Source organism: Seriola aureovittata, chromosome 22 (assembly GCF_021018895.1).
Source record: "Seriola aureovittata isolate HTS-2021-v1 ecotype China chromosome 22, ASM2101889v1, whole genome shotgun sequence".
NCBI lineage: Eukaryota > Metazoa > Chordata > Actinopteri > Carangiformes > Carangidae > Seriola > Seriola aureovittata.
Window position 1 is genome coordinate 8,645,862 of NC_079385.1, and position 26,043 is coordinate 8,671,904.

Sequence of the window (26,043 nt, forward strand, 5' to 3'; positions counted from 1 at the left end):
CCATGAGCTGTGTAAGGGACTTTGTGAAAATTATTGCTCTGGAGAGAAGGGGTTTACTTTTTGGAGTGGAATCAAATAATCATTTTCTTGTAGTCACCAAACCACACAATAGAAATGGAATGATCAATTTCCCAAATAATGAAAAACATAACAAAAATAATGCATCCCAAATTTGACAGGTCTTTGAACTGCAGTTCTGCTTTCTGTTATGATGCTGAATATCTGTTGCAGAGACTCGTCCACGCCTTTATTACATCCTGACTTGATTACTGTAATGCCCTTCTCCTTGGTTTACCCACTTGGGGGTTAAACAGAATACAGCACATCCAGAATTCAGCTGCAAACAGTCCTGGGAGCACATCACCCCGACCATTCACCGATTGCACTGGCTCCCAGTTAAACACCACTTTCATTTTAAAGTACTTCTCCTTGTTTACAAAACTCTCTATAAACACCTACTCGATCTCTATGTTCCTCTGACGCCCATCTACTCTTCACTCCCATCTCCAGGCTCTGCACCTTGGGTGCGAGGGGCTTCAGTGCAGCTGGCCCTAACCTCTGCAAAGCTCCCTCTCATGGTCTGCACCAGTGAAACATCTGTTGCTTCTTTTAAGTCAACTGAAAAGTCACCTGTTTGGATCGGCCCTTCCTGGTGCTACACTATGAATTTATTGCTGCTGGTTTTTTTTGGTTTTTTTTATATCCCATTTTATTTGTAGAATATCTTAGTTTAAAAGTGTCATTGGGTGTCTTGAAAAGCACTTATAAATAAATGTTAATATTATTATATTATTAATTATCAAAAATCATGCTCCCAAAAGATAAAAAATCGACCACCTTCTCTTCAGCCAACAGAAAAAAATATAAAATAATTTTTGTACAGTCCCTAAATCCATCAAAAGTTCCACTAATTATTCTGCACGGGTCCAAGGTGAATTCAAGTGTTCTGTTCAGATTTTTACTTTTAAGGTTAGTTGAGCTTAATTTTGACCATGCTACTTATTGTTGTGTTAGTATTACTAATCTGAAAATATAGTATATAATAACATGAGACTCACAGGGGACATTTTTCTCTTTAGATACTTTAATCATAATACTTTACTCAAGTAGGATTTTGTATGCAGAGGCTACTTGTAACTGAAAGAAGAAACGTAAATCCACGTGATACCATTATAAATCAGCTTTATTTAAATAAATGGAGATTAAAAAAAGCAAATATATTTCAGCTTCGCATTGTTTCAGTTGATCAAATCTGTCCCAGCTCTCACATTCTCTTCATTTACACTCACGTTTTAATGCATACTTGATCGTTGCGAAGGCATGCGCGTCCCCATTCAGTTTCTTCTGCTCCGGTTTGATTCCTCTGTCGCAAGTCACCAGCGCCGGCAAGGCAGTAGATTGCGCAGTCATCTCCACAAGGGGTAATATGACAACCCGACCAACAGCACAAACTACTACCTCAACCAGCGCTTGGCCCGCGGTGCCCGCATCCCTTCTTTTGTCCTCTTTAGGATCTCCTCGCTCCAGTTTCGGTCTGAATCTCCATTCAGTCAGTGTCGCTGTGCGTAAAAGCGCACGAAAAAAATGGCGTGCGCGCAAAACGTGGCCGCAATAAAGCGAGACAAAAACCCCACCCAAAGCATCGAATGGAAAAAAGACACCTCCTGTACCTTTGCTCGTATTTCCTGCACCCGCTGTTCTCCTCAGATGACCTCAGTGAAAATGACATATGGCAGGTGAGAACAGCGGAGCCCTCCGTGGATTTTTTTTTTTTTTTTTTTTTCCTTTTTTCTTTTGGAGGAGCATCGGCGACATGAATCGCTTTGTGAGACCACAGAAAGTGAATTGTGGTGTTCGTGATCTAAACAAAACTGAGATTAACACTGAATCTGAATAATATGAATGATAATGATTCAAAAGAGGAAAACAATTGATCATCTATGGGTGCAGGGCTGAGAGAAATCCTCTAGCCGACTATTCACTTCAAAACATTCAATTACGCGTGTAAAATATCACCAAAAACACAGCACATGATCTACCATTTCAACTCATACATGATCAAATGTACATTTAAAAAATATCTTTAGAAAAACTGATTATTTAAGCATTTTTGTTTGTCATTAGAATCACAATGAGAGATTAAAAATAAGACTACCAAAAAGTCAGAGTAACACACAGCTCTATTTCTACATTACCGCAGTTTTGTTGGGAATGAGAAAACGCGAAAAATCCCTCATCGACTCCTCACAGTCCTTCACCTTGCAGCTGAACTGCAGCAGTCTGTTTTATAATCTATTGTTGTCTGTTTCTCTCTGCGTCGGGGGTGGGGGGGTAAAGTTGCCCCGGTATCAAATCCACTCGGTTTCAAACATAGAAACGTGAAACAAATCCACAACGATGCGAGAAGCGATTTTCTTCATCCCCCGTTCGCCCTGCAAATGCCGCATGTCAGGTAGGTGTGGAAAATGAGTGGATCTGGCGGAGCGGCGTGGATAAAATTCGCGGGGAACGTCAGGACGGGTGTAGGCACGAGCAGAGATCAGAGAAAACACAGAGGTCCCACTCCGACGGGTTTTCCAAGCGCCAGCAGAGCGGAGAAACTGTCGGAGAGCACCATCATCTGGCTGCAGTCAGGATGTGAGGAGGAAAGTCGAATTCCTGCTATTAGAGAAAAAAAAAGCAAAAATGATGAATGCAAGTGGCACAAAAGCTCATCAATTTAAAGCAAACTGCATGTTTTAAAGGAATGATTTAATTCTTTTTATATCTGTGATCCCATTGATAATAATCATGTCAAAAGTTATTTTACCTGTTACTAAAGCAACACAATGGCACTGCGGTTTCACATTTTTATGGGAAAATAATTACAACTGGTAATTACAATAGAGACAAAAATAAATTAAAAAAATTAACAAATTAAAACTAGAAGTTTTAACCCAGTTTTAATCTTTACATTTCACTAAAACAGAAGTCTATTTTCTATTTGTCTTTTCACATGTTACTCATTGGAAACGTGTCTGTGGAATGAAATAATATTATAACAAGTATATGTTAACTGGTGAGCATATAACATGTGATTTGTCTTTTAACTTTATCATTTACATATATTTGATCTAATTCTGACAAAGCCACAAATGAATCCTTAAAACTTTCCCTTGTCAGGCTGCAACTAACCATCATTTTCATTATTGGTTAATCTATCAGTTGTATTTTCCAATTAATCCAATATTAATATGAATAATAATAATAATACATTTTATTATTTCGGAGCTTTAAATATTTATTAATGACTATTTTTTTCAGCTGTAAATCACAAAGATAATTAGACTCAATGATGCAATGACGTCAATTATCTGGATTTATGTTCATGTATTATGTCTTCTTCCATTTCTGCGTGTGAGGGAAGTTTTATGTCTTGGTTAACGATCATTCTCACTGACTGGCAGTGAAAGCTGGCCTGTTTTCTCTATGGAGTGATCCACTGTTCTGCACACGGCCCGTCCTCCTGCTCCTGCTTCCTATTGGTCAGAAGGATGAGCCGCTGCACGGGGGGAACCTCCCAGCTGTGAGCGGGCAGAGAACCCGTCAGAACCCGAAGAGAACACCGTGTTCCTCCTCTCAGATCAGCTGCAGCTGCTTACACCGGGACAGTGGGAGAGAAAATGGAGGGCAAACTGTGAACCTCATTTAAATTCTTAACTTATGCATAGTTCAGAGGGCTGAGAGCTGCTTAAATGTATTCTTTATAGAGCTACTAGTGAAATGTGGGACCGCTGTGACTCTCAAGCTCTGTTCATGCTTTTCATCATGATGATGATGCAAACAGAAACACAACTGGACATCACATTTATCTTTTACAGCTTCGCTTTCATACTAACATACTGATCACGCAGCCGAACCGAATTCAAATTGTCAATTATTTGGGATTTCCCTTTAACTTTGGTACTGATTAGAAGCTGCTTTAATTCTTTCTATGAGCTCAGGAGAGAACTAACAAGTGTATCTTCCATTATTCATGTAGACAGTGGTGGGAGTCCAGCAAGAACATAGCACATGCTCACACACCAGAGACAGAAGGAAAGAAAACCAGAGCAGAACCCACAAGAAGCTTTACACAACTTTATTGAAGATTGTGTATAAATACACATGCACATTTCAAATGTAAACCCAAGTGAACTCAAGTGCAGCCAAACCTGGAAACCCCCATCATCTCATCATGCAAGGATGTCTGGATTATTTTTACAAAAAAAGTCCCAAAACAACAGAAGCATCCTTTTTTTCTTTAAAAATATTCCCTCCCTGACAAGAGCGCAGGCAAGACTTTGCAAACTGGTGTGTATGTGTGGACTGGAGCCACCCCCCCTCCCCACCCCCCCAGCACATCAGGTCTGCCAAGGTTTTAAATATATTGTCTGTTTATTATTAAATGCTTACATATAAATAAATAAACTTTATCAAATGTGCACTCACAGAGTGAACTCTTATGTACAGTATTGTATAAGCCTATAGTAGCAATCACATCTCACTCAGTCGGGGTGGGGTGAGTCGCCCAAAAAGCAAGGCAGCGCCGTGGCGATGAAGCCCACTGAAGTCGAAGCACAGATGCTCATAAAGGCATGGTACACATGTAATATTCTGAGGCAACAACAGGTACGCTAATGCTGTTTACAATGGAAAGAACAGGTAGAAAAAGAAAACATAACACTCCACCATGGAGAATAGAGTTTTATCATGAGTTACACCGATGGAGGAATATCCTGCAACAATCTGCCACAAAATATTTTCACTGTATCATGATCCCAGAAGCTGAAAGGCCTTTTAGGCAGACTCACCCCACAGTTTTCACTTTGTCTCCCCTTCCCTGCTCCCTTCCCTTCCCTACCCATCCTCAAAGCTCATGACCACAAAGAAGCACCCCCCCCCCCCTCCCCTCTGGAAAGGGACGCATCCAGCAATACCCATGAATTCATACAGCTAGTATCAAAGGTGAGGAAATCCATTGCCATCACATTCAACCAAACCAAGAAAGGGAGCCAAGAAAAAAAAAAAGAAAAGAAAAGAAAAAAAAAAAATCAGGCCCTACAAAGAATCAAAAGGCATCAACCACATACATCTGGTCAGTGTTCATTCTATTCAGCATACATTCTGGCCCTCTTGTGGGTTAAAAAAGAATGTTTGTAGATGACGTGGCCGTGATATAACAAGTAAATATGGACATTCGTACTAGAGTGTTAGTGTATATGGAAGGGGACATGCAAGAGAGACGGCGTGATAGTGATGTGCAAAGAAAAGGCGACTGGTCTGAGATTAAGAGTTAAGGCCCAGGTGATCCAAACAAGAGACGATGCATCCGATGTCAGCGAAATCACCGATGTTCCTAATCTCACCGCGCCTCCGATATGAAGAGAACGACTGCAGAGCCGTGGTAAAGCTTTAAACACCACCTACCGAGCAGAACTTAAGAGGGAGAGCTGAAGGGAAGATCTGTGTCTGCGAGCTAACTTTCAAACGGATACTTGAGTTTATTAAAACAGGAATTTTAACAGTAGGAGCTTCACCTGAAACGTCATCTCCTGATTCATTTTTGCAGCTAAAATATTGCCAAATAGAATCTGTTTGGTTATTCTGCAAAGTTTGCTGGGTAATATCGCAATCCTGCTTTCTGTTTGGTTGCAAGAAATACAAATGATCAAGACCAGAGAGAGACAGCAAAAGCAGGACCTTAACTCACCAAGGTTCATGCCAGTTTACTAATAATCTGTCTAAAAATGCAAGATCACAGCAGTAGCAGCAGTAGCAGCAGTACAAAGCTAGGACAGTTTGGCTGTTTGACACTGTATAAAACCACACAGCTATGGGCATGACTTCGCTACGTTAAGTCTAGACTGTAGACGTGTGTCACCATTGGCTTACTGAAGGCAGCTTCCTAAGCTTTTTTTTATGTGAGGAAGCCCTCTGAGAGACAACGTCATTGTGAAACACCTGCAGTATGTCTGGCAATAATACATAAAAAAAAAAGAAAAGAAAAGAAAAAAAAGGTGGATGGTTGGTGATTGTGCAAGTTCAAAATGTTTCAGCGCATCATGAAAACCCAATGATTCAGTGTTTAAAATATTTACAAAATATCTAAATGGTACTAAAATGATATGCCGACAATGCATTTCTCTCAAAAATATATAAAAATAAAACAAAGGAAAACAGAAAGCATAGAGAGATTCAAAGCGCTACACTAACGTACTGTGAAGCCTCAAGAATTAATACCCGGTGTCGTTCAGTGAGAAAATCCTAAACGAATGAACGTGGCGACACTCACACGCTTTGCACACACACACACACACACACACACACACACACACACACACACACACACGCAGTGATCCAACCACAGAGGAGGGCTCTGATTTCTTAGAGTTGCGTACCGCGGCAGCACCCTGACCTAAAAGCCGTCGTCATCCCTACAGTGGCTCCGCCTGTTGAGCGAGGAGTCCGAGCCGCTGGGTGGGACTGGTGGCGCCCGCTGCCATGCTGTGTGTCCATATGGCTTTGGATGGAAAGATCTCAGTCTCTCTCTCCATTTATCCGTGTCCTCCGAGTCAGCTTCAGTTGGTTTTCATGGTGACATCTCGATTGCGCGCCTGTTCCTCCTCCTCCTCTTCCTCCTCCTCTTCCTCCTCTTCCTCTTCCTGCTCATTGTCGTTCTTCCTGCGCCGGTTCTCGTTTAGGTCCTCCTCGTCGTTCTGAGCAGCAGTGGCGGCGGCGGCAGCGGCGGATGAGGCAGCCTGAGTGGAGGAGGCAGCCTTTCTCTCCTGTCTCTCCTCGTCCTCGTTCTCCTCCTCCTCCTCCTCGTCCTCTCCCTCCTCTTCCTCTTCTTCCTCCTCCTCTTCCTCACGGTCAAGAGCGAAGTAGCCGGTACCTTTCACCGTGTCCTGGCGCTGGTAGAACAGCACGTAGCCTGCTTTGGACTACAGACAGACACAGACACAGACACAGACACACACACACACACACGAAATACGTTATTCAGCTACACTGACTTAGATAATTGACAATACACAAAGCTGAAACATTACTGTGGCTCAGTTTCCGTGTTGACATCTCTTTTTTTAACTTGGGTCAATGACCTTGCATGTTTTGTAATCCTTTCATAATGAGTTATACAACAACAGGAAGCTGATTAATGCAGTAATTACAACATTATTAGACATTCTTCCCCAGGCAAACCTACTGGGGGAACACCTCCTACATTCTAATTGGTTAAATAAACAATAACTAATCTGTCTGTACAGGAAAAGTTCAAAGATAAGTTTGAAGATGTTATGTATTTTTTGTATTGTATAACAATTCCCATTAAAAAGGACAAAATCGGTAATAAATTGATCCAAGTAACAAGTATTTTCTGTGTAGCTTAAGCCTGATATACAATAGTTTAATCCGAAAACACACATCAGTGAGCCACACGGTTACACTGGGCCACACACACACACAGTTTATTTTTAGTCAGTCACACATGTACCGTCCTGCAGCCAGAAAGAGACAAACCTATCAGAGGGCCAAATGTGCATTAATCTGCAACTAAAAACAGTCCCACTGAAATGCAGTTTACTTCTGTTCAAGTAACGTTCATGAAAAACAACAGTGCCCACCTGTTTTAGCAAATTATGAACTGTTCTTAAAGATTTAGAACTTTGTTAGGATTAAATGGGCTTGTGTCTGAAAGAGCCACACAGGCAGAGGAAGCAGTCAGATACTGAGAGACGGACGAACGTTGTTAGTTTCACTGGGTTTGTTAACAACAACAAAAATACAGAGCATCTCCAACCTTATTTAAATTCTGCTGCACGGACTACTTTGCATCATCAGTCATGTCAGAAAATCAGATACCTCTAAATGCTAATTAAATGAATATTAAACACAAGGATAAGCACATTTTATGCCAAAATCATTATGGTTATCATCAGATATTTTTCTAAGAGTCAAAGCCAAATAGTGCACCAAAGAACCAAATATCACGGCCTGGATTTCTGAGGCTGATACTGAACCAGACAAATGAATTTACTAAAGAGCTGTATCTGTAGTGATCACTCCTGAATTAAAAGTAATATTAGTCAAACAGGAGTGAGATATCTGAACGGGAATATTCTGTGAATTGCTTCATTCATGGAAATGAGGAAATGGTTTGCAGTTATCTACAATACACATTAATGTAAAGAACTTCCACTCTTTTTAAACATAACCATATGCAAGAAATGTATGACATGTGGCGAAGATGAAGGTCACTTCTTGGTTTTATTGCTGCCAACACTCCTTGAAAACACGGAAAGTTTCTTCTGGGCTCTGAGGCGTAAAAGCCTTTACAAACTTTCTCAGTTACCCCCCGCTGTCCACATGTCTTAATGAGACTTCACATGGTGTGAGTCTGGGTTTACTGCCTTGAATCACTGAGTTCTTTATATGTGCCAATTACTGTAAATTTAAACTGTCCAAAAATCAGTAATGGCAGCAAAATACCCGTAACCCCTGAAAAGGTGTGCTCAGTAGCTTATGAAAGCCTTTTGGGAGTATGAGCGCAGTCGAATGTCTTTGTTCCTTAAAGTCATAATTAAATCATAATTAAAAGTACATTACTTTGATGAAATTAACCGTTCCAGTTTGTGTACAGCGAATCCGCCTTTGTTGAATGTACAGTAGGTGTGCTGCCTGGCTTCTGCAAACAAGGAAACTCACCACTATTTGATCTTCATTAGCAGGTGACACGCTGCTGTCATCAAAGTTGTACCACTTTCCATCGTCTTTGTTCTTAGCGTAAGCAGTGTCTACAAGAAGTACAAAGTTATACAAAGATTGTATTAATCAGGCTTTCCTCTTTACAGGCTCACTTCATACACTCACACAGGTTTTTATGTTATAAAGTGGTTAGTAACTTTGTCTGAAAAAGTTATTTCAGGGGAGAATATATTTCTTAAAAAAATTTAAAATCTGTTCGTATAAATGTAACTAGATTAAAGATGTGTATAGAGAGCCAGGGACAGTTCTACATACCACATACCCAACATCCTGCACTGAAAAATGTATTCATAGCACTGTTCTATATTACAAGGACAGGGTTGCCTACAGAATGACAATGCAAACTCAACTCAAGTCCTTAAAAGAAACAGATTTATATTAAATATGTAGAGAACCCCTGCTGTAAAGTCTGTGCTGAGTCAAAAAAAGCTGTGTTTGATGTGTTTGAAGAAGTTACAAACACTGTTAGTCACGATTGATGTTAACATCAAGCTTGTTAGCCTGCTGCAATCACTGCTTTTCAGACGTGTGGTAAATACTACATTTCTCTTGATAAAGAAAAGAGAACATGAGAGAATATAAGACAGATATTTGCTGTTTGCTAGTCTTAGTGGTACCTGGCAATGAGACACAGAAAATCTGCGAAAAAGTTTATATGCGAGTCTTACAGTGGCCTCCTCCCATTCCTCCGTAGTGGTTGGACACAGCGATGAGGTCGTAGCGACACGGCCCAGCGTTGGGGTTGATCAGGAACTCAGACATGTCCAGATCTCTAAAAGGAAAAACACAAATAACAGCATGTAACAACATAGCATGACAACAAAAAAGAAAGTCAGTTCTGTGGTTATGTTTTGGTATGTGTGCAATTTAAAAAGGTAATGGTGTCAAACTGTATTGAAAACCTTTAGAATTTCTATTAAACAAAATTGAACTTTGCTACCATCTTAAGGGCATTTTTAAGAATTAATATCACAAGGCTGGTTTCAGTTGACAAATGCTAATGTTTAACTTCTCATGTAATTTTAGAAATAATGAATAAAAAAAAGTCAATTCTGTAACAGGATTTTGACAATAAGTGCCAGTGGTATTAAATCACTGGTGTCTGCATCACAATTAACATATTTAAGTCATTTCATACAGAAGAAAAACGACAATACATTATAGACTGTCAAATTACTACTCCAAACTACTGTGTGTCAAGTGCAAAACACTGAATGTCCAGCAATCCCCAACACTTAGAAATCATCACACATAAAAACCAACAAACCAAGGTTATTTTACTGAAACCTTATCGTGTGAAAAGAGTTTTTGTGTGTATGTACAGAATAGCACAGTAGTGTCAGACTTTTGGACCCCACTGTGTGTACTGTGAATATACTGAGCTGCATGTGGATGATACATTGCAGGTATGGGAAAATATGGGATACTCTCCTGAAAACATAGTGTTCTGCTCCAGTGACAAATTGCTTTTCCTCTGTGAGGGTGTGTGTGTGTGTGTGTGTGTGTGTGTGTGTGTGTGTGTGTGTGTGTGTGTGTGAGAGTGTGTGTGTGTGTTTGTGTGTACCTGAGCGGGAAGTCAACAAGGGAGTCCAGTTTATCTCTCATGTAGCGGCTGTAAGAGAAACGCTTCAGATGGACCACCAGCACCGGTGGCAGAGACCACAGGTCCAGCTTCTTAGTGGCCTGTTGGTGCTGCTTACAGTTCGGACAGTACCTGCGAGATCGGACACAGGGTAAGAAATGCATCATGATGCAGCATTTTGGCTGAGAGCTGGTGCAGCCAATTGCTTGTGACTTGTTTGTTTTGACTGTGCAGCGAGTGTCTCTCACCATGGGTCCTCTGCTCCCAGTTTTTCCTTTGTGGTGAACAGCTCGATGCAGTCCTTCAGCTTGAAGAAAGCCTTCTTCTGAGGCTTGTACTCCATGCTCTCGTGCTTGTCAAAGTCCTGCTCTCAGTCACACACACACACACACACACACACACACACACACACACACACACACACACACACACACACACACACACACACACACACAGAACTGTTGGAAAACATTTCTTGTAGCACTGCTGTATCTCATTGGACACAGCTTACCTCCCTGTCCAAAAATAGAACAGAAAGTGATAACACTTTACTTTGAAGAGGCCTTAAATGACACCATAATTAAAACCATTTTGCAGCCAAGGTTTTGTGCATAAATGGAGACCAAACCTGCGTAAATTCCATGTGTAGGAGGAGAAGGAAAGCGCACATTTACTGCTCACTAACACGCCTTTAATTTGAATCCAACCCTGGTATTAACATCTCATAAAATTATATATACACTGATTATTTAAATCTATTAAAATTATTTTATTAAAATCTATGAGGCGGGCCCATTTATATTCTAGTTGTCAAATGGATGTGCTAATTTATTGCATCCTGTAATGAGCTGGGTGGCTGTTTAATGCCGTTCTGAATGGTGCAGTGGCTGCTGCAGACATCAAACCTCTGACCTTTTGATTACAGCTCGTCACCAGGACTACCTGTTGCTCTCGTCTGGGTCACACTGCCATATTTTGTAACCTGATGGCAGACTGTTGTTGTTATACACTAAGGGTGTGCGTGCTAAAACAGTGATGCAGCTCCTCTGCTACACTGACGCTGTAAAAGTAGATATATGTATCCAAAGTTTCTGATATTGACTTTACCTCAACAACAGTCTCATCAAAGTACTTCTTCTTGATCTCTGGTTCCCAGTCCAAGGAGAGATAAGAGCGGTCTGTGAAAATGTGGACAGAATGTAGATACACAAATCAGATGAGTCATCTTTAATTTTACTCTACACTCTTATCACCATCGTTTAGTTTCTCATTTCATGCATCGACAGGATCATTTATTCTGAGGCTTATAAAATGATTCCTTTACTTTTCTATGCTGTGATTAAATTGTAAATGTGGGAAAAGTCCTTGGATACTAAGTAATGAACCTGATTATACTTTGCTTGAATTTTCATTTGAGGATATTATGGGAAGATTTATTTTCCTTCTAAAATGGGTTCTGTACATCCTCATTTCTCCCCCACTTCCTACCACTGAGTCGGAGGTGTCCCTCATCAAAGCGGATCTGCCTGGTGTCCTCCTTGATGAGCGAGAAGTCTGTTTTGCCCATGTTATTGAACTGGAATGTAAAAAGTCTCTTTCTGTTGTGCTCGGCCGTCTGCTGGCCTTTGGTGGTGTTCTGTGGACCGACTACGCCGTTCTCCAGTTCGTTGTCCCCGCCCACAGAGTCCTCTGATTGGCTGTTGTCATTCTCGGAGGGCAGCTCCTGATCCTGGCTCGACTCATCGTCCTGCTCGTCGGTCTCCATCTCACCTGAAGGACAACAGAGCAGATTTTATATCACTCCTGCTGCTAAAGAAGAAATTTAAGTAACAAAACATGAAAACTTTACAGGAAGAGTATTTAACTTTAGTGTGTGTGTGTGTGTGTGTGTGTGTGGGGGGGGGGGGGGATTTTGTGCACTCACTCGGTGACCCCTCCTCCAGCAGACCATTAGTGGCGTTACCGTTGACAGTGTGTTGTTTGGGTGGCTGTGTCTCTTCACAATCCTCCTCATCCTCCTCTACTGAGGATCGCACAAACCGGCTGCAAACAGGAAGACATTTTTATTTGCAGCGACTGCACACGGAATCTTTAAAAATTAAGGTTAAGTGAACATATGATCAGACAGTGTGAAACACGTGCACCTACCAGAGGCGCAGGAGCAGCATGTTGTAGAGTTTGTCCTCACTGAGGGTTCTGGGTACAGCGATGAGGAAGGGCTGTCCGAACAGCGGTGTGCTGGTGTGGTTGTAGCCTGATTGTTTGTACTTCTCCCTCAGGTGCACTGGGATCACTACGTGGTCTGTGTCCTCCACCCTGTTCACTGCCACCTCAAATCTGCAACAGAGTAGTGGGGTCAGTTTTGAAGATGCACGGGACAAGCTACAAGTCAGCTGCAGGCATGAAAGTGAAATCTACTTCTACCAAATTAAGCAATTTAAATTGTTGCACTGCCAACTATTCTATGCTTTATATCTCTGGTGTCATTAATGTTGTCCATAGTGAAGTCAAAACACAAACATTTGTCAAGCAAGACTTCAAACCAGTCATAATTGAAGGTGATTAATAAGCCAGACTTAATGTTTCATTTTTCACATTAAAAGTTAATTAAAAGTTCTTTATAGGGTGAACAAGGGCCAAGTCTGATTCTAATCAGAACTTAGATAATGCTGTTGTGATCAAACTTTGATATCAGAGTATGCTTGTCAGCAAAGCTTTACACTCACACATAGATATCATCTCTCTCCATGATGCTGCTGAGGTTCTCGTTGGTGGCGAAGATTCGGTGGAAACGGTGGTTGTAGATGTCAGTTACAATCATCTGGAGGATAAGAGATGGAGAGAAACAGGTCTTGAAAATGGAGGCTGATTGAACTGATTGGTGGACCTGAAACTAGCGCTATTTAGTAACTTGTTAGGAGACTTAAAAGACTTAATATTTAGACATTATGATCCAATATAAAGGAGAAAGCGTTTTCTGAACTTAATAAAATAGTATGAGATCAAGATCATTTTTGTGCTCAGGATGCACTGATACAATGTTTATCCAGCTCCATATCCTTCCCTTCATCTATAGGAAACAGATACAACATTTTTTCCACTGGCTGCTGAAGTGGGTGGCAGGGACAGTTTAAAAGGGAACAGACTATTTTGGTTCTGTCTGAGGAGATGTCAACATTATAGTGTGATGGCTTATAAGAGAGCAGGGTTACTGCCCAGAGCGGAGCTAAATGTGATGTTTATACCTTCTCAGCAGGAACCCCAGAAAGGCTGGAGAGGGAGGTACACAGGTCAGAGATGTAGCCCACCTTTGGCACGGTCAGCTTGTACTGAAACAGAAACACCTGGCTGTTACCTACTGTCTTCACTGGATATCATAATGTTATGATACTACACCTAGCACGTTTGCATGTTACCTGAGTGGGTTTGGCCAGAGGGTCCAGTCTGACTAGATAGACCTCCAGCGTGCGTTCCTTCTTCATGGGAAGTGGCAGCGTCAGGTAGCAGAAAGGATCAAAGGTCACAGACACCTTGGAGCACACAGGACACACCAGGGTGGACTTGAAAAGGCCGTGGAAGATGTCCACGATTATGGAGTCGTTTCTCTTGATGTGGTTCTCCCAGGCTTCCTCCGCCACCACCTGGAATACACAGCAAAGCAGAAACCAGCCATTACAAGAGACCAACAAATTAGAAAAATATAAAAAAAATAAAAATAAAAAAAATAGAAATATACATGCATGAAATCGAACATTTGGAAAGGGGACAGTTCTTATTGAGAAGGGCAATTTATAGCACAGAATAACTGAATGTTTGAACTACTGCTCATTAGTTGACGATCAATCTCGAGGATAATTATTAATATGTTTGGCCAACTACACGACACTGTCAGATCAGATTCAGTATTTCCCAAAGCTTGTATTAAAACCCTGATTATTATAATATAAGCTGAACCTTGTCAGGCCTGCCGTTAGCGTCCTTTAGCTGGATGTAGGGCTTCTTCCTGATGCGGTTCAAGTCCTCGTGAAGGCCATCCAGGAGAAAGGCCAACAGCTCATGAGAGTCCTGCTGCTGGTAGCCCGAGAACTGGGGGGCGAAGCGGCCCACCTGGGTCTGGAGGATGAAAACACATGCACACATAGGGGGGGGGGGAAATGACGCATGAGGAGGAGTAAAGAGACAAGGAAAAAGAAAAGCTCTGAGGCTCTTTTCTATCTTTCAGATTGGAAGTGATGGTATGCTTTACATTCTCTGCTGCACCTACCTGTACAAACAAATGAAAGATAATGGCTACTGTGTGTGACACTTTTACAGACTCTCTTTTCTTTTTCTGTATAATCAATATAGTGTTCTGTTTTTAAACTTAACATAAAAAATGCTCAAAGAATTTTGCCGTTTTCCCGCTTAATGTTTTTACAGGTATTCACCTTGAAAGGCCTCGGGGTGACGTAGCTGTATTTGCCCGACCACAGCTGCTTGATAAGCTCGGCGTAGGCTCGGGCAATCTCCCCTTTCATGCCCAACGGGTTGTCCTCATTCAGTTCGTCTGTGTACTTGTCTTTGAGGAAGTACTCCGTCAGTGGAGGGATATTGCTTAAACACTGAGGGGGCACAAAAGCAGGAGAGGACAATAATCAGCAGAGGATGGATCACGGCACTTCACGAGATCTGCATTTCAACTTTCCGTACCGTCACTGTCTTTTTTTTGTTAAATACCTTTTATAATATGTACATATTCAGGTTTGTGACCAAAAAAAACTACATAAATTTTCTTATCACCACAAGCCTTCAGAACAGTTTCGACACTCATTCAACATTTCTTTTTTCTTGTATAGCACCTTGATCTTGGGAGATTTGTCTCTCCAGGCACAAACCATGGAGCATGGGCACATCTACATTTGGGTCGATGAGTCCAAAGTGCAGTCAAACACAGTTCTGCAGCACCTTTCCAATTTCTTCCAGACTTTGAACTTGGAAAGAATTAGAATAACTTTCCACACTTTCCTGTATCTGTGTAGAGCTCCCTGAAGGTGTGCTTGTTACCTGCACAGCAGAGTTCATGAAGCAGGTGTTGCCCAGGTTGGAGAGTCCACAGAGGCCTGAGCGCTCACTCTGCCTGCTCTGGTCTGAGTAGTCATAGCTGTTGCTGTAGGGGTGGTAGGACGGCAGACTATAGCTTGAATTCTTCACACTGTGCAAGAAACATACAAACGAACAAACAGGCAGGTTATACAGGGTTGGGTAGTTGTTGCTCAAATTGCTACAAGCAAAGAAAAGTTTACGGACATGTCATATTTCTACATCTATGTTAAGGTAACAAGTTATATTTTATCAAGATAAAGTTGTTAATACATTAAAAAAACACACACACAAGGCAAACACACAGCTTGAGTTTCCACTATTTCCTTTTAGACTGCAGACCAAACTACGATCCAAACCTATGACCCCCCCCACAAAGGCCCTTCTCAGGCTTCATAGACAATTAGATCCTCCCCAGCTGCAGCAATCAGCAGACCTCTGGGGTGGCTGCAAGCCAGTGCTGGTCGTCTCTGCCTCCCACTGGTCAAGGGAAACAGCTGTGATGGCGGTGGAAGCAGTGGCCTCGCAGTTCAACACACGGTGGTCCACCCTTCTGCTGTCCAGCTCCACCGCCTCAGGCCTCAGGCACCACCAGCAACACAGGAGCATGACATCTCAGCCCCGCCCCGGCCCATGCCGGCCCACATGTCCGCAGGAAACTACACGGCCAGCAGCCTGATTGAGGTTCTGTTCGGGTCCAGTGCATGCAAATCCTGGTTTTTAGGGGTCAGGAAGGAAAGTCCAGCTCCAGTATTCCACCGTTGAGTCCTAATGATAACTGAGCTCAACCTAGTGCAGCTCCAGCAGCAGCTTCAATATAGTGCAGACCAAGTTTAGGTCTATGTTTGACTTCCAAGTCCAGCACACGCCAACAACCAGACCACAAAGTGCATCAACACACAAAAACACACTCTTCTTCTTTCTTAGAGCTAACTAAGCAGCTCCCCTCTTCTCTTCTCCCCCCTTCTCCTTTTTCGAGCTCGACCGCCTGTCATCTTGTTATCCTCTCAGCCTCAGATGTCCTGTACTGTCCTGTACTGTCCTCTGGTCTCCTGCTCCTCCCTCTGGCCTGCCTGCTGCTCTCTGCCGCTCTACGGCTACCAGCAGATATTTATAGCAGCATCAGCAGCAGCAAGGATGCTCAAGACTACTGCTACCGAAGCTAGAGGTGCACAGAAAGAGAGAGAGAGAGAGAGAGAGGGAGGGAGAGGCAGAGAGAATGGAGGGGGAGGGGCGGACAGTACAAGGGGGGGAGGCTGACAGAAGAGAAATGAGATGGGGATGGAGGGAGCAGCTGATCCACTGCATCCAGCTGAGGCTGCAGTATTCACAGGCCTAACTCTCTGAGTATCTCTCTACCACTCTCTCTCTAACATACATATACACACATACGTTAACATATGCACTCATGCCAACAAAACAATTATCCCCTTTTCTTCAGACTTTCTTTCTTCACACTCAGCCACATTTTAGACTGTGTTCTCCCTCATCTCATCTCAACACACTAACACAAATTCTCCCTCTCATTTTCCCCCTCTTGCTGTTAAAATGCACCCTATGACACTGTTAGCACCGCTCCTCAGTGAAACACACACACACACAAACTTTGACACTCCCTCTTTCATCCTCGTTAATATGCCATGGGTGTCTGTATGGGAGCTTTTAAAGGGGAGAGTCTAAATAAATAAAATAAACCCAGAGAAAAGGGTGGTTTCATCACAGGGTGTGGAGGCAAGCGATGAGGGGAGCAGGAGCAGATGAAATGTATTCTGAAGGTCACTTAGACTGCAGAATGTGTGCATCGCAATGAGCTCAGGGGAGAGGAGAGGTAAGGAGACCAAGAGACACAGAGAGGGGAGAGAGAGGGGAGAGAGAGAGAGAGGGAGGGAGAGAGAGAGAGAGCGAGAGAGAGAGAGAAAGAGAGAGCGAAAGAGAGAGAGGGAGAGAGAGAGAGCGAGCCTGCCAGAATCAGGGGACACCGCCTTGTATGACACTGACACTTACTGCTGTTACAGAGCATCGCTACTGAGGCTAAACTGACCGGACCAAAACCACAAAATCAAAAAGACAAGTGTTATGTAATGCGAGAGCACTTAAAATGAAAAAGAAAAAAAAAAAAAAACAGGCCCCATGCATAATTCAGCCGAAACGACTGGCACTACAGTGAATCAGGGACAGGAGAGCTGCTGGGACTGAAGATCCAATTTCCCCAAGTCACCCACACTATGCATTCCACAAACACTGTGCGGAAAAAGATGCCACTGGTATCAAATTATATAATGTAGAGAAATGACAATGTGAAACCATGATCCCAACTACAAGCCAGTAGTATAATGCACTGAGATATAATGGGTGAGATTATCTTTTACTGTAAAGCCAGTAAGTGTAGGAAGGACGGGCTCAGTTCACTTCACTCCCGTCCACCTTCCTTCTTTATCAATATTGATTTTTCGGGTGGCCGAGCTTGTGGCTGTTATATCTGCATTCCAACAGTATTAAGAAATGCAATGCAACGTGACAACATCCGAGATGCACACACACACACACGGATACACTCCAGCATGCAGTAAATCACAGACATTAGGTGGAAGAAGGGGACAGTAAAAGTCTAGCGGACAGCAGAGGCAGAAAGCTCCACCCACAGACGAGCAGTGCTCTCTAACAGAGGGCCGACACATCCTCTGGGTCCCATTGCTTTAGAGGAAAGCCTTAATCAGGTTACAGTAACGTTTCCACAAAACAGAAACTGAAAGCTGAAAAGAAACTGAGCTGTATTCCATTCATTCACTGGCATAGGAAGAAATCCAGACTGAATGATATTTGTTTTCTGTGATTTGACCTCATGCAACGCAACACTTACATCACCTCTCTCTTGAGTAAGGGTGATAAAGAACACTTAAGCATTTGATGTATGGGCTAGCATTAGGGCTGCATGTTTAAGCATATAGTGATTTTTAAATGAGTAACAATAATGTACATTATTTGTGTGTTAAATCATTGATATGTATATAACCTCTGATATAAGCTGTCAGATACCAGAATGAGTCACACACGGCTGGAGCAACAACACTCAACAACCAAAACTAGTAAAGATGGAGGTTTGGGTCAAATCTTACAGTGCTCATCTTTGGAAATGAGCAAAGTAGACATGAAAGGATCTGAGTATCTGAACATGAAAACATTGTTGTTAATCAATGTAGAAGACTTTCTTTTATTCAGTGGAATGCTGTCAAGCTTGTAACTTAGCCTCAAGTACAGTTTTAATATTTGAAAGTTGTAATTATGTGCACATTAAGATACAACAGCACTGCCTTAAAACAACATAAGGACTGTGTTGGTGTGGGAGCACAAAGCCGCTTAAGTCTGGAAAGTTATCATGGCAACGATTATTTTATGTTTTGTAGCAATAGTAGAAATACACCATGAAAGTGGGTTCAGCTTTTTTGCTAGAGAATCCTGCGTTTCTTTTCCTGCTGCGTTTCTAAACTGGCCTCATTCAACTTAAAAAGGAGATGCAGGCAAAGAAATCTCACATAGGCCATCTTTGAAAAATATAACCGAGGCAATGTAGTAAAACTGATCAGCCTGCAGAAAAGCCTTCTTAATTTGAAAACAATTTAGTTCATTTAAGTAGATCATGTTATTTGGATATTCCTAGGTGTTAAATCAGAAGTTCCGTCTGTCTCAGGCTTGTAGTTGTACCCAAAATACATTGCTGATATGTCATTATTTGAGTGTTGTGATTGACTGTTGGATAAGGCAGTAATTGTGGAATCAAGGCCCTGTGGCACCGACTAATGTGAGAAATAATTAACACATTAACCATAATCATGCAGCCCTAGCCAAAGCTATCAATCAGTCAGGTAGAAAATCAGATGCAAACTATTAACTAACATAATTAACTGCTGACTAAGGCACCCAGGGGCACCAGTGGGCCATTTACAGAGAGCACTGCTGTCGCTGAAGAAAATACCAAAGAGATCAATCCCTCAAAAGCCCCTTCCCCCTCCCTGCTATCAGCTCGTACAGCTGAAACTGCAGCATCAGGAGACAGCTTTAAGCCCCAAACGACAGCCAGAGATAGACCTGTAGAAAACAAACTTTGACACACACACTTGATGCTCAGGTACTGTAAACTGCTTCAATAATTATGACTGAATTGCGGAATGAGTGTAAAAACAGACTTTAGAACCACTTCATAAGTCAATTCGATCTGAAATTCCAGCCAAGTTAACGTCAAGGTCTGCGCTGAGCTATGCTTCCAGGCTCCATCTCTGGCTGTCAACATCCAAACCCACCCCTCAGCTGTTCAACCCACTACTAAGCCTTACTTCCTGCTGTTGAAGCTGCTGTTATGATTGTTTGTGAGAGATGAAGGCGAGATCTTTGGCAAAGCAGAGAGATTGGAAGCACCAGATGACCTTCAAAAGATAAAGAATAGATCATGAGTTAGAGTAGAGAAAATAAGGAGCCATTCAAGAAAGGTGTGTGAAGTGTCCATTAAATAAAACTGAGATGAAATAAAATAAAGGGAGGGATATGTCAGCAACAAAACGTCAAGCAAAAGAGGTAGGCAAAGTCGTAGAGAGGAGGAATATTTTGAAGATGATGAGGTGCTGTCGTGACATAGCAGGGAAACTTTTAAAAAGAGTTTAAATTTGGCAATTTCCAAAGAGAAGGCATTGAAAAGTTTTTCAGGAAACTTCCCAGACAAGGAATTCTGGTGCTGTGTCACATCATTTAACTTTTTTTCCCCTTCAAACTGAGCAAATTATGAAAAAAATAAATTCAATAATACACTGCCTACTGTATGTGTTATCACCAGCAGTGTTTGAATAGAGCATGGAGATTGCCTTCCATTTCTGTGGTAACATCTTCCTTCTGTCAACAAAGAAATATAAGCCATGTGATGTGCCGTTCACTCACTTGGGTGCCGTGGAGCCTCGGGGCCATGAGCCATCCTCATTCTTCTGCTCTATTACAAGAACCTGTGGGAGACGACAGAAAGAAAAGAGGGCTCCATCTGCTTTCACTAGTTTAAAGATGCCAACTCACTTAAGTATCTGCTCATCTGCACCCCGAGCAAATAAGCTGCATTTCTCTTAACTTTTTAATAACGCAGAGCCGGATGAAAGTTGAGACATATTTTGAGAAATGCAATCAATGGTTAACAACCCTGTTTCATTTTTTGTTTCCTTTACACACAGTGGCCTTTTCGAATGGGGAAAGACAGGAAGCCGGACGGATCTTATCTTCTGTTTCACTCGGTAGAGGATTTGTCTGAGGCTTAGCAATCCTCTAGAGCAGCTGCTGGTGAAAAGGACAGCCCTCTGATCAGAGGCTTCCTGGCTCACTATGGCCAGGTGTCTACATGAATCGGTTTTAGAGTCAACTGCCAGGTGGATGCCAGGACATACGTGTTTAAGCAGCTTACACAGAGAGGTAGAGTGCCTCATGGCAGCTGACAAACAGATGTTGTGGGTTTCGACACTGAAACCATCTCATTACAAGATGATCTTAGCATATTATCTTAGCACAACTCCAGCTTCACTGTCGAGGGTAATTTAAATAATCGGATTTTCTTATTAATAAGTTTATATTTTGCTACTTCCCATTGCCGGATGTTTTACTTTTATTGCGTTTCTTGCTCTAACAACCCCACGTCAAGGTTTTTCTGCAGTGATGTTAAATGTTTACCTAGGAAAGAACCAGGAGAGAACCCTGGTAGCTAGTAGGAGCAGTGATGAAAAGAAAGAGCAGCATCTACAGCGACTTAAACTACAACAGACACTGTGTTTAAATGGTACATTATAAAGAATTGAACGCAAAAAAGTAGGTAATTCACTTGATTTTCAAATCAGTTTTTGTCTGAATGTGGTAGTGTGATTAGTTATTGTGCCCTCTGCTGGCCGTGATAACTCATTGGATACAGAGTCAAACAAAGCAGGAAAAGAGGAGTTTTTAAAGCTCCAATCCAAATTGTTCTCACATTGTAACCATTGCAGATGGAAGTTCCTACCTGTCCTTGGTAGAGGCCTGCATCCTGGATGGTGCTGTCAGGTTTGTTGAGAGGCTCAAACGTGTTGCTCATGTACCTGTTCCACAGCCTGGTCTCCTTCTCATCGGGGATGCTAAACAGCTTCCTCATCTCCTTCTCTATCATATCTGCAGCAACGTGTGAATATTATCAACAAAAAAAAAAAAAAAGGATTTGGTTTCAAACAGCACTTACTGGCAGGATGGAAAATGAAAAGACTCCATAAAAACTCTTCAACCACAAAAGAGGAACTAATTGGTGAATTCATCTATTATCACATTTGCTTTTTTGGGGCATGAATGGACAAGACAGAAATTGGGTTTTGTAACTAGACAAAAGCCTTGATTATAGAAGCAATCTTGTGTTTGATTCTTTACTAGTGAAGTGTTATTATTAGTGTGCATTACTAGAGTGAAGGTTATTTGCGGTGAAGACTAAGACATAACAAGTTACAGCAAGTAAGATCTTTCATCGTCAACAGACTAGTGAGCATGTTTGTTCAGACATTACATGATTACTCAAGAATAACATGACCACTGTGTATAATTATTGCCTTTTGTGAATGTGTACGGAATGTGTCTGAGTGTGTTTGGGTCTACAAATCTTCTGCACTTCATAAACAAAATCATTACAATTGCTGTTACTTAATGTTTAAAGTAAAGTTTTAAAAAGGAAGACATTTACAGTGACGATTTTGGTGAAGACCCACGTCATTTAAGGAGCTCAGGTCAACTTGGAACTGCTTGGCTGTCACTTTAGTAACACCAGCAGTGTTTATAGACAGTTACTCCAGGGTGACTCAGGCCTACCTATTGTGTCAGCTTTACTGAAGCGTCTGGTGATCACATTGTCCATGTTGCTGTCTTCACAGAGCTTCAGCTCCGTCAGGTACACCTCTACCTTGCAGTGCTTCACAAACATACCCTGTTCCACCACCTGGAGAGACCAAACACAGGGGTATTATTAACTATTCATGTCTTTCAATGTTGAATCCATGATTAATTATATGCCAATGCAGTATATTGGAGATATGCAGCCTCCTGCTTGACAGCTAGCAACATTCGTCAACCAAACAGAGATCTGACCTGGAGCAAGTAAGCTTACAATTGTACCAGCTTGTAATCTGCAATTGTAATATAAAAGCTGCATATAAGATGCAGCTCTTATAATATGTAATTCTAATTATCTACTTGCTGTCTTAAACAATGACATTAAACAGGTAAATTGTGGGTTGTACTAGCCACTGTTTCTAGTGGATAACAAAGCAGGGTTTGCTGGCCCGGTTGCCACTCATCTGGTGTCCCGATAGGAGCAGAGTCAGACTGAAGTGCCTAAATTAGCAGCACCTCGTAGAAACAGCTGAGGGGTCCCGGCCTATTTATTTCACCGCTGAGCCCCTCCAACACACACTCATATATACACACAGTACCAACTTCAGAAATGTCCATGAGAACTGCAATAGTCATGCACACACACTCACGGCTCAGATTCTGCCCCCAGCCCCTCCCCTACCCAAGCCTCGATTCCCCCAGTGGGCTCATCCTACCCCTCAGCACAACACCCATGTGTTTGTAAGCTCGGAGCAAAAAGCCCAACTCATGGCCAAACTGTGACAGAATTTTTCAAATCAGAGCCGGGCCAAAACCATTTACCCCACCAACCCGCACTCCTCCTATACTGGTTATGCCTCTTGCACTCCTCTCAAAAGCTTTCACGCTGTTTCTCTCAGTGTGACCTCAGCCGGCATTCCTCCACTTCAAAAAACAAGGACACGCAGGAACACTCCGCTGCTGTTGGCAATCAGACCAGAAGAGGACAGCGGAAGGAAACATAGCACCAAACCTGTAACTAAAATCCTCCTAAATCCTTTTTTAACACTTGTGTTCCCCTCGCACCTCAGGATGACACCCCAACAAAAGAAACAAAGAGTTAAAAAAAAAAAGGAAAACTAATAATGAACCTCCTGCATGTTGTGTCTCGCAGATCGCTCCATGTAGCTTTTCAGTCATCCAGAACGTTGCCTGAAAATAGAAACCCGGTGGCCACCCGATACATCCCACGACATACATGGCAAAAGGGGAGGGTCAATGGAAGGGGGTGGGTGGGGGCGAGAGAGAAAATTATAGAGATGGAGGGGGAAGAGGACCCTCTTCTAGCAGCCATGATGCCATGACTAGCGAGATTTGAGGCAGGGATTTGATACTGTGGGTCCAGTTAAGCTGTAGCCGCCATCATGAAGTATTCTACTAACTTATCAACTGTAACCACACATACAGCCAAATTTGCACCAAAGAACTCATTAACCCAACAATAGATAATTACAGTTCGTGACAGTTTCGTGAATGAAAAGCTGAAGGGAATGAATGAAAAGCACCATCATTGTTGCTTTCTATTAATGTTTCTGGCTCCTGTGCAGGGTATCTTTGTACATAACTGACTAACTGACAAATCAAGCCAACTAGTCAGAACATACTACAGCATTTCTTATGGTTAAACATAAGTAAACAGTATTCCAATCTGTACTAAATGCAGTGCTTTACTGTCCGTCAAGTTTTACAATCATACATATTTTTAATTTCACAATTGTGCTGCATGTCTGACACCCTGATCTCAAATGGCCTTATTAGCAATCTCCCTTTAAACTCATCACAAGCCACACTAAGCACCATACCTGCTAACCACAACCATTACATTGCATCAGAGAAAACCACCTTTACTGGTGTTCTATTGCCCCATCAGTTCTATTACCAATGCAGTGATGAGTGCAGGCTCCGTCCCTCTAATCCATACATAGTCTTATGCTAATTACTGGATCCTTACCTTGCGTGCAATTGGCTCCTGACCCTCTGTCAGTCCGTACCAACTGACAAGCTTATTCCAGCCCTCTGTGGGGACCAGGATGTAGTCCAGCTCATCAATGAGGTGCTCCTTGATGGCCAGCACATCCCCATCTAGAGGGTGGTAGGGAGGAAGACAGAAGCATATTTAGTGAGTAACAATAACAGGTCACTTACATTACTGACCCTGACCCTCTCATGTAATACAAAACACACAAAGAAAAAGGTATGCTGGAGAGCTTTCTATGAACCCCCCAAAAAGCCTGCTCTATGGAGTTTGTCAACAATGTTGTTTTCATTCCCTTTTCCTCTGAACTCTTTGTTATTACTTCCAGAATGACTAAGCTATACTTCCCTGGGGTTCCAGCCAGAGTGATGTAAAGGCCGCACAGTATTTACAATATATTCATAAAGATGATTTGGGATCTAAAAAGATAAAGCATCATCTGTCTTACCTCTGAGAAGACCAGAGTTATCAACGGGTCCTGGGTAGACATTCTGGTCACCCATCTGGTACTTGTCCCAACTGTCAAATCCGACATATTTCTTCCACTGTTTAAACCAGTGACTGTCCACAAGGTACCTGCAGAGAAGGTAGGCAGTAATACATCAGCTCTCATAAAGCAAGGTGGGGTATTGTTAATCAGTGTAGATTGTTCAAGGGTCATGCAACAAACTTGAAGGTGTTAACGGAAACTTTTGTATTTCTTTGAACACGTTAAATGGTGATATTAGCAATACTTCGGCAGGTAAAGGCTACCTTTCCGCCAGTGACCTAAACAAACCTGCCTTTGAGAGGCAAACATTATACAGATTGATAGTTGTAACAGTAGCTCTGTTGACGCCGAGTTGAGTTCAGGTTGCTGCATGCCTGGCCAGCTGGCTCTGTGATTTTGACAGGTGCTTTTTTTTTCCGACTCCGCCCTTCCGAAGTCGACAGATGAACCCACTGACTGGCGAACTACTTAGAGCTTCGGTGGTCTAGCCAAGTAGCTAGATATTAGCCTGCTAACTAGGTCCGACAAAACGATATGTAGCCTCGCAGATCATGTCATGAGATAAAAAGCGAGGCGGTAGTTTGTAAGTAGTGAAAACAACCACCAGAATACAACACTTAAAAGATATGTGGGGTCAGTCGTTCTTCACTGACAGTCTAATAGCTAGCGTTAGCTCGAGCAGCGCTAGCCTGCCGAGCTGACACACATGAAGCTGACAGGAATCCGTTAGCTAGCTCGAAGCTAACTGTCAACACGGCCCGTCACCTCGGCTTTCTTATCCCTCATGGCCTTGACAGCCTCGGTGGAGCAAGCCTACGGCCACGCAGCATCTCTGAAAAGGTTTCAGCTCAAGTCTTACCAAGTGTCTCCTTTTCTTAGCTGTGTTTTCAACAGTGCCGCGACCTCTCCTCTCTGGGTATCCAGATCAGCCGCTCCTCCTTCCGCCATCTTTCCTCAGACATCACCCGCTGCATGGTGGGAAAGCGTGGGGCGTCACCGAGGCACGTAGAAGTGACGCCGCTGTTCCAGCCAATCAGCAGCTCACTGACAGCTAAGGCGTAGCATGACACCTAGTGGTAAACTTATTCTAGAAAAATGCTCCAAAACTGCCCCATCATTGTGGCTGCACAGCATTTTTGATGTCTGAGAAACTGTCTTCACCAACTTCTTTATCCAGGAGCATTTGATATTTTTTTTTTATCATGAGCTCAATATGTAATAGCCATA

The 26,043-nt window shown here is 42.4% G+C and overlaps 1 protein-coding gene across 3 annotated transcripts; it reads right to left on the bottom strand.

Annotated features, from left to right (window-relative positions):
* Window positions 1-1,165: 1,165 nt before the first annotated feature.
* On the bottom strand, window positions 1,166-25,783 carry LOC130163776 (ubiquitin carboxyl-terminal hydrolase 15-like). 3 transcript variants are annotated; one of them, XM_056368147.1, is made up of 22 exons: window positions 25,676-25,783; window positions 24,775-24,902; window positions 24,303-24,433; window positions 22,292-22,418; window positions 21,465-21,610; window positions 20,372-20,433; window positions 19,777-19,866; window positions 15,410-15,557; window positions 14,794-14,967; window positions 14,321-14,479; window positions 13,783-14,007; window positions 13,612-13,695; window positions 13,093-13,187; window positions 12,515-12,703; window positions 12,291-12,409; window positions 11,855-12,136; window positions 11,474-11,544; window positions 10,615-10,730; window positions 10,349-10,498; window positions 9,453-9,556; window positions 8,725-8,813; window positions 1,166-6,962 (listed from the first exon to the last, which is right to left on the bottom strand). In XM_056368147.1, exons 1-22 carry the CDS (start codon window positions 25,762-25,764, stop codon window positions 6,600-6,602), a joined length of 3,141 nt encoding a protein of 1,046 aa, XP_056224122.1. In that variant the 5' UTR covers window positions 25,765-25,783; the 3' UTR covers window positions 1,166-6,599. The 3 variants fall into 3 exon arrangements, with proteins under 3 accessions (XP_056224122.1, XP_056224123.1, XP_056224124.1); XM_056368148.1 differs by lacking the exon at window positions 19,777-19,866 and having other exon boundaries at window positions 25,676-25,776; XM_056368149.1 differs by lacking the exons at window positions 19,777-19,866; window positions 20,372-20,433; window positions 21,465-21,610; ... (2 more) ...; window positions 24,775-24,902; window positions 25,676-25,783 and adding an exon at window positions 15,882-16,562.
* Window positions 25,784-26,043: the final 260 nt, after the last annotated feature.

Bases quoted from the DNA above. Each gene is read 5' to 3' on its own strand.
- LOC130163776 (XM_056368147.1), bottom strand. From the start codon at position 25,764: ATGGCGGAAGGAGGAGCGGCTGATCTGGATACCCAGAGAGGAGAGGTC. The intron at 13,696-13,782 runs GTAACATGCAAA...TTTCTGTTTCAG, and splicing joins CTCTGGCCAAACCCACTCAG to TACAAGCTGACCGTGCCAAA. The intron at 9,557-10,348 runs GTACACACAAAC...TTTTCCTTTTAG, and splicing joins CTTGTTGACTTCCCGCTCAG to AGATCTGGACATGTCTGAGT.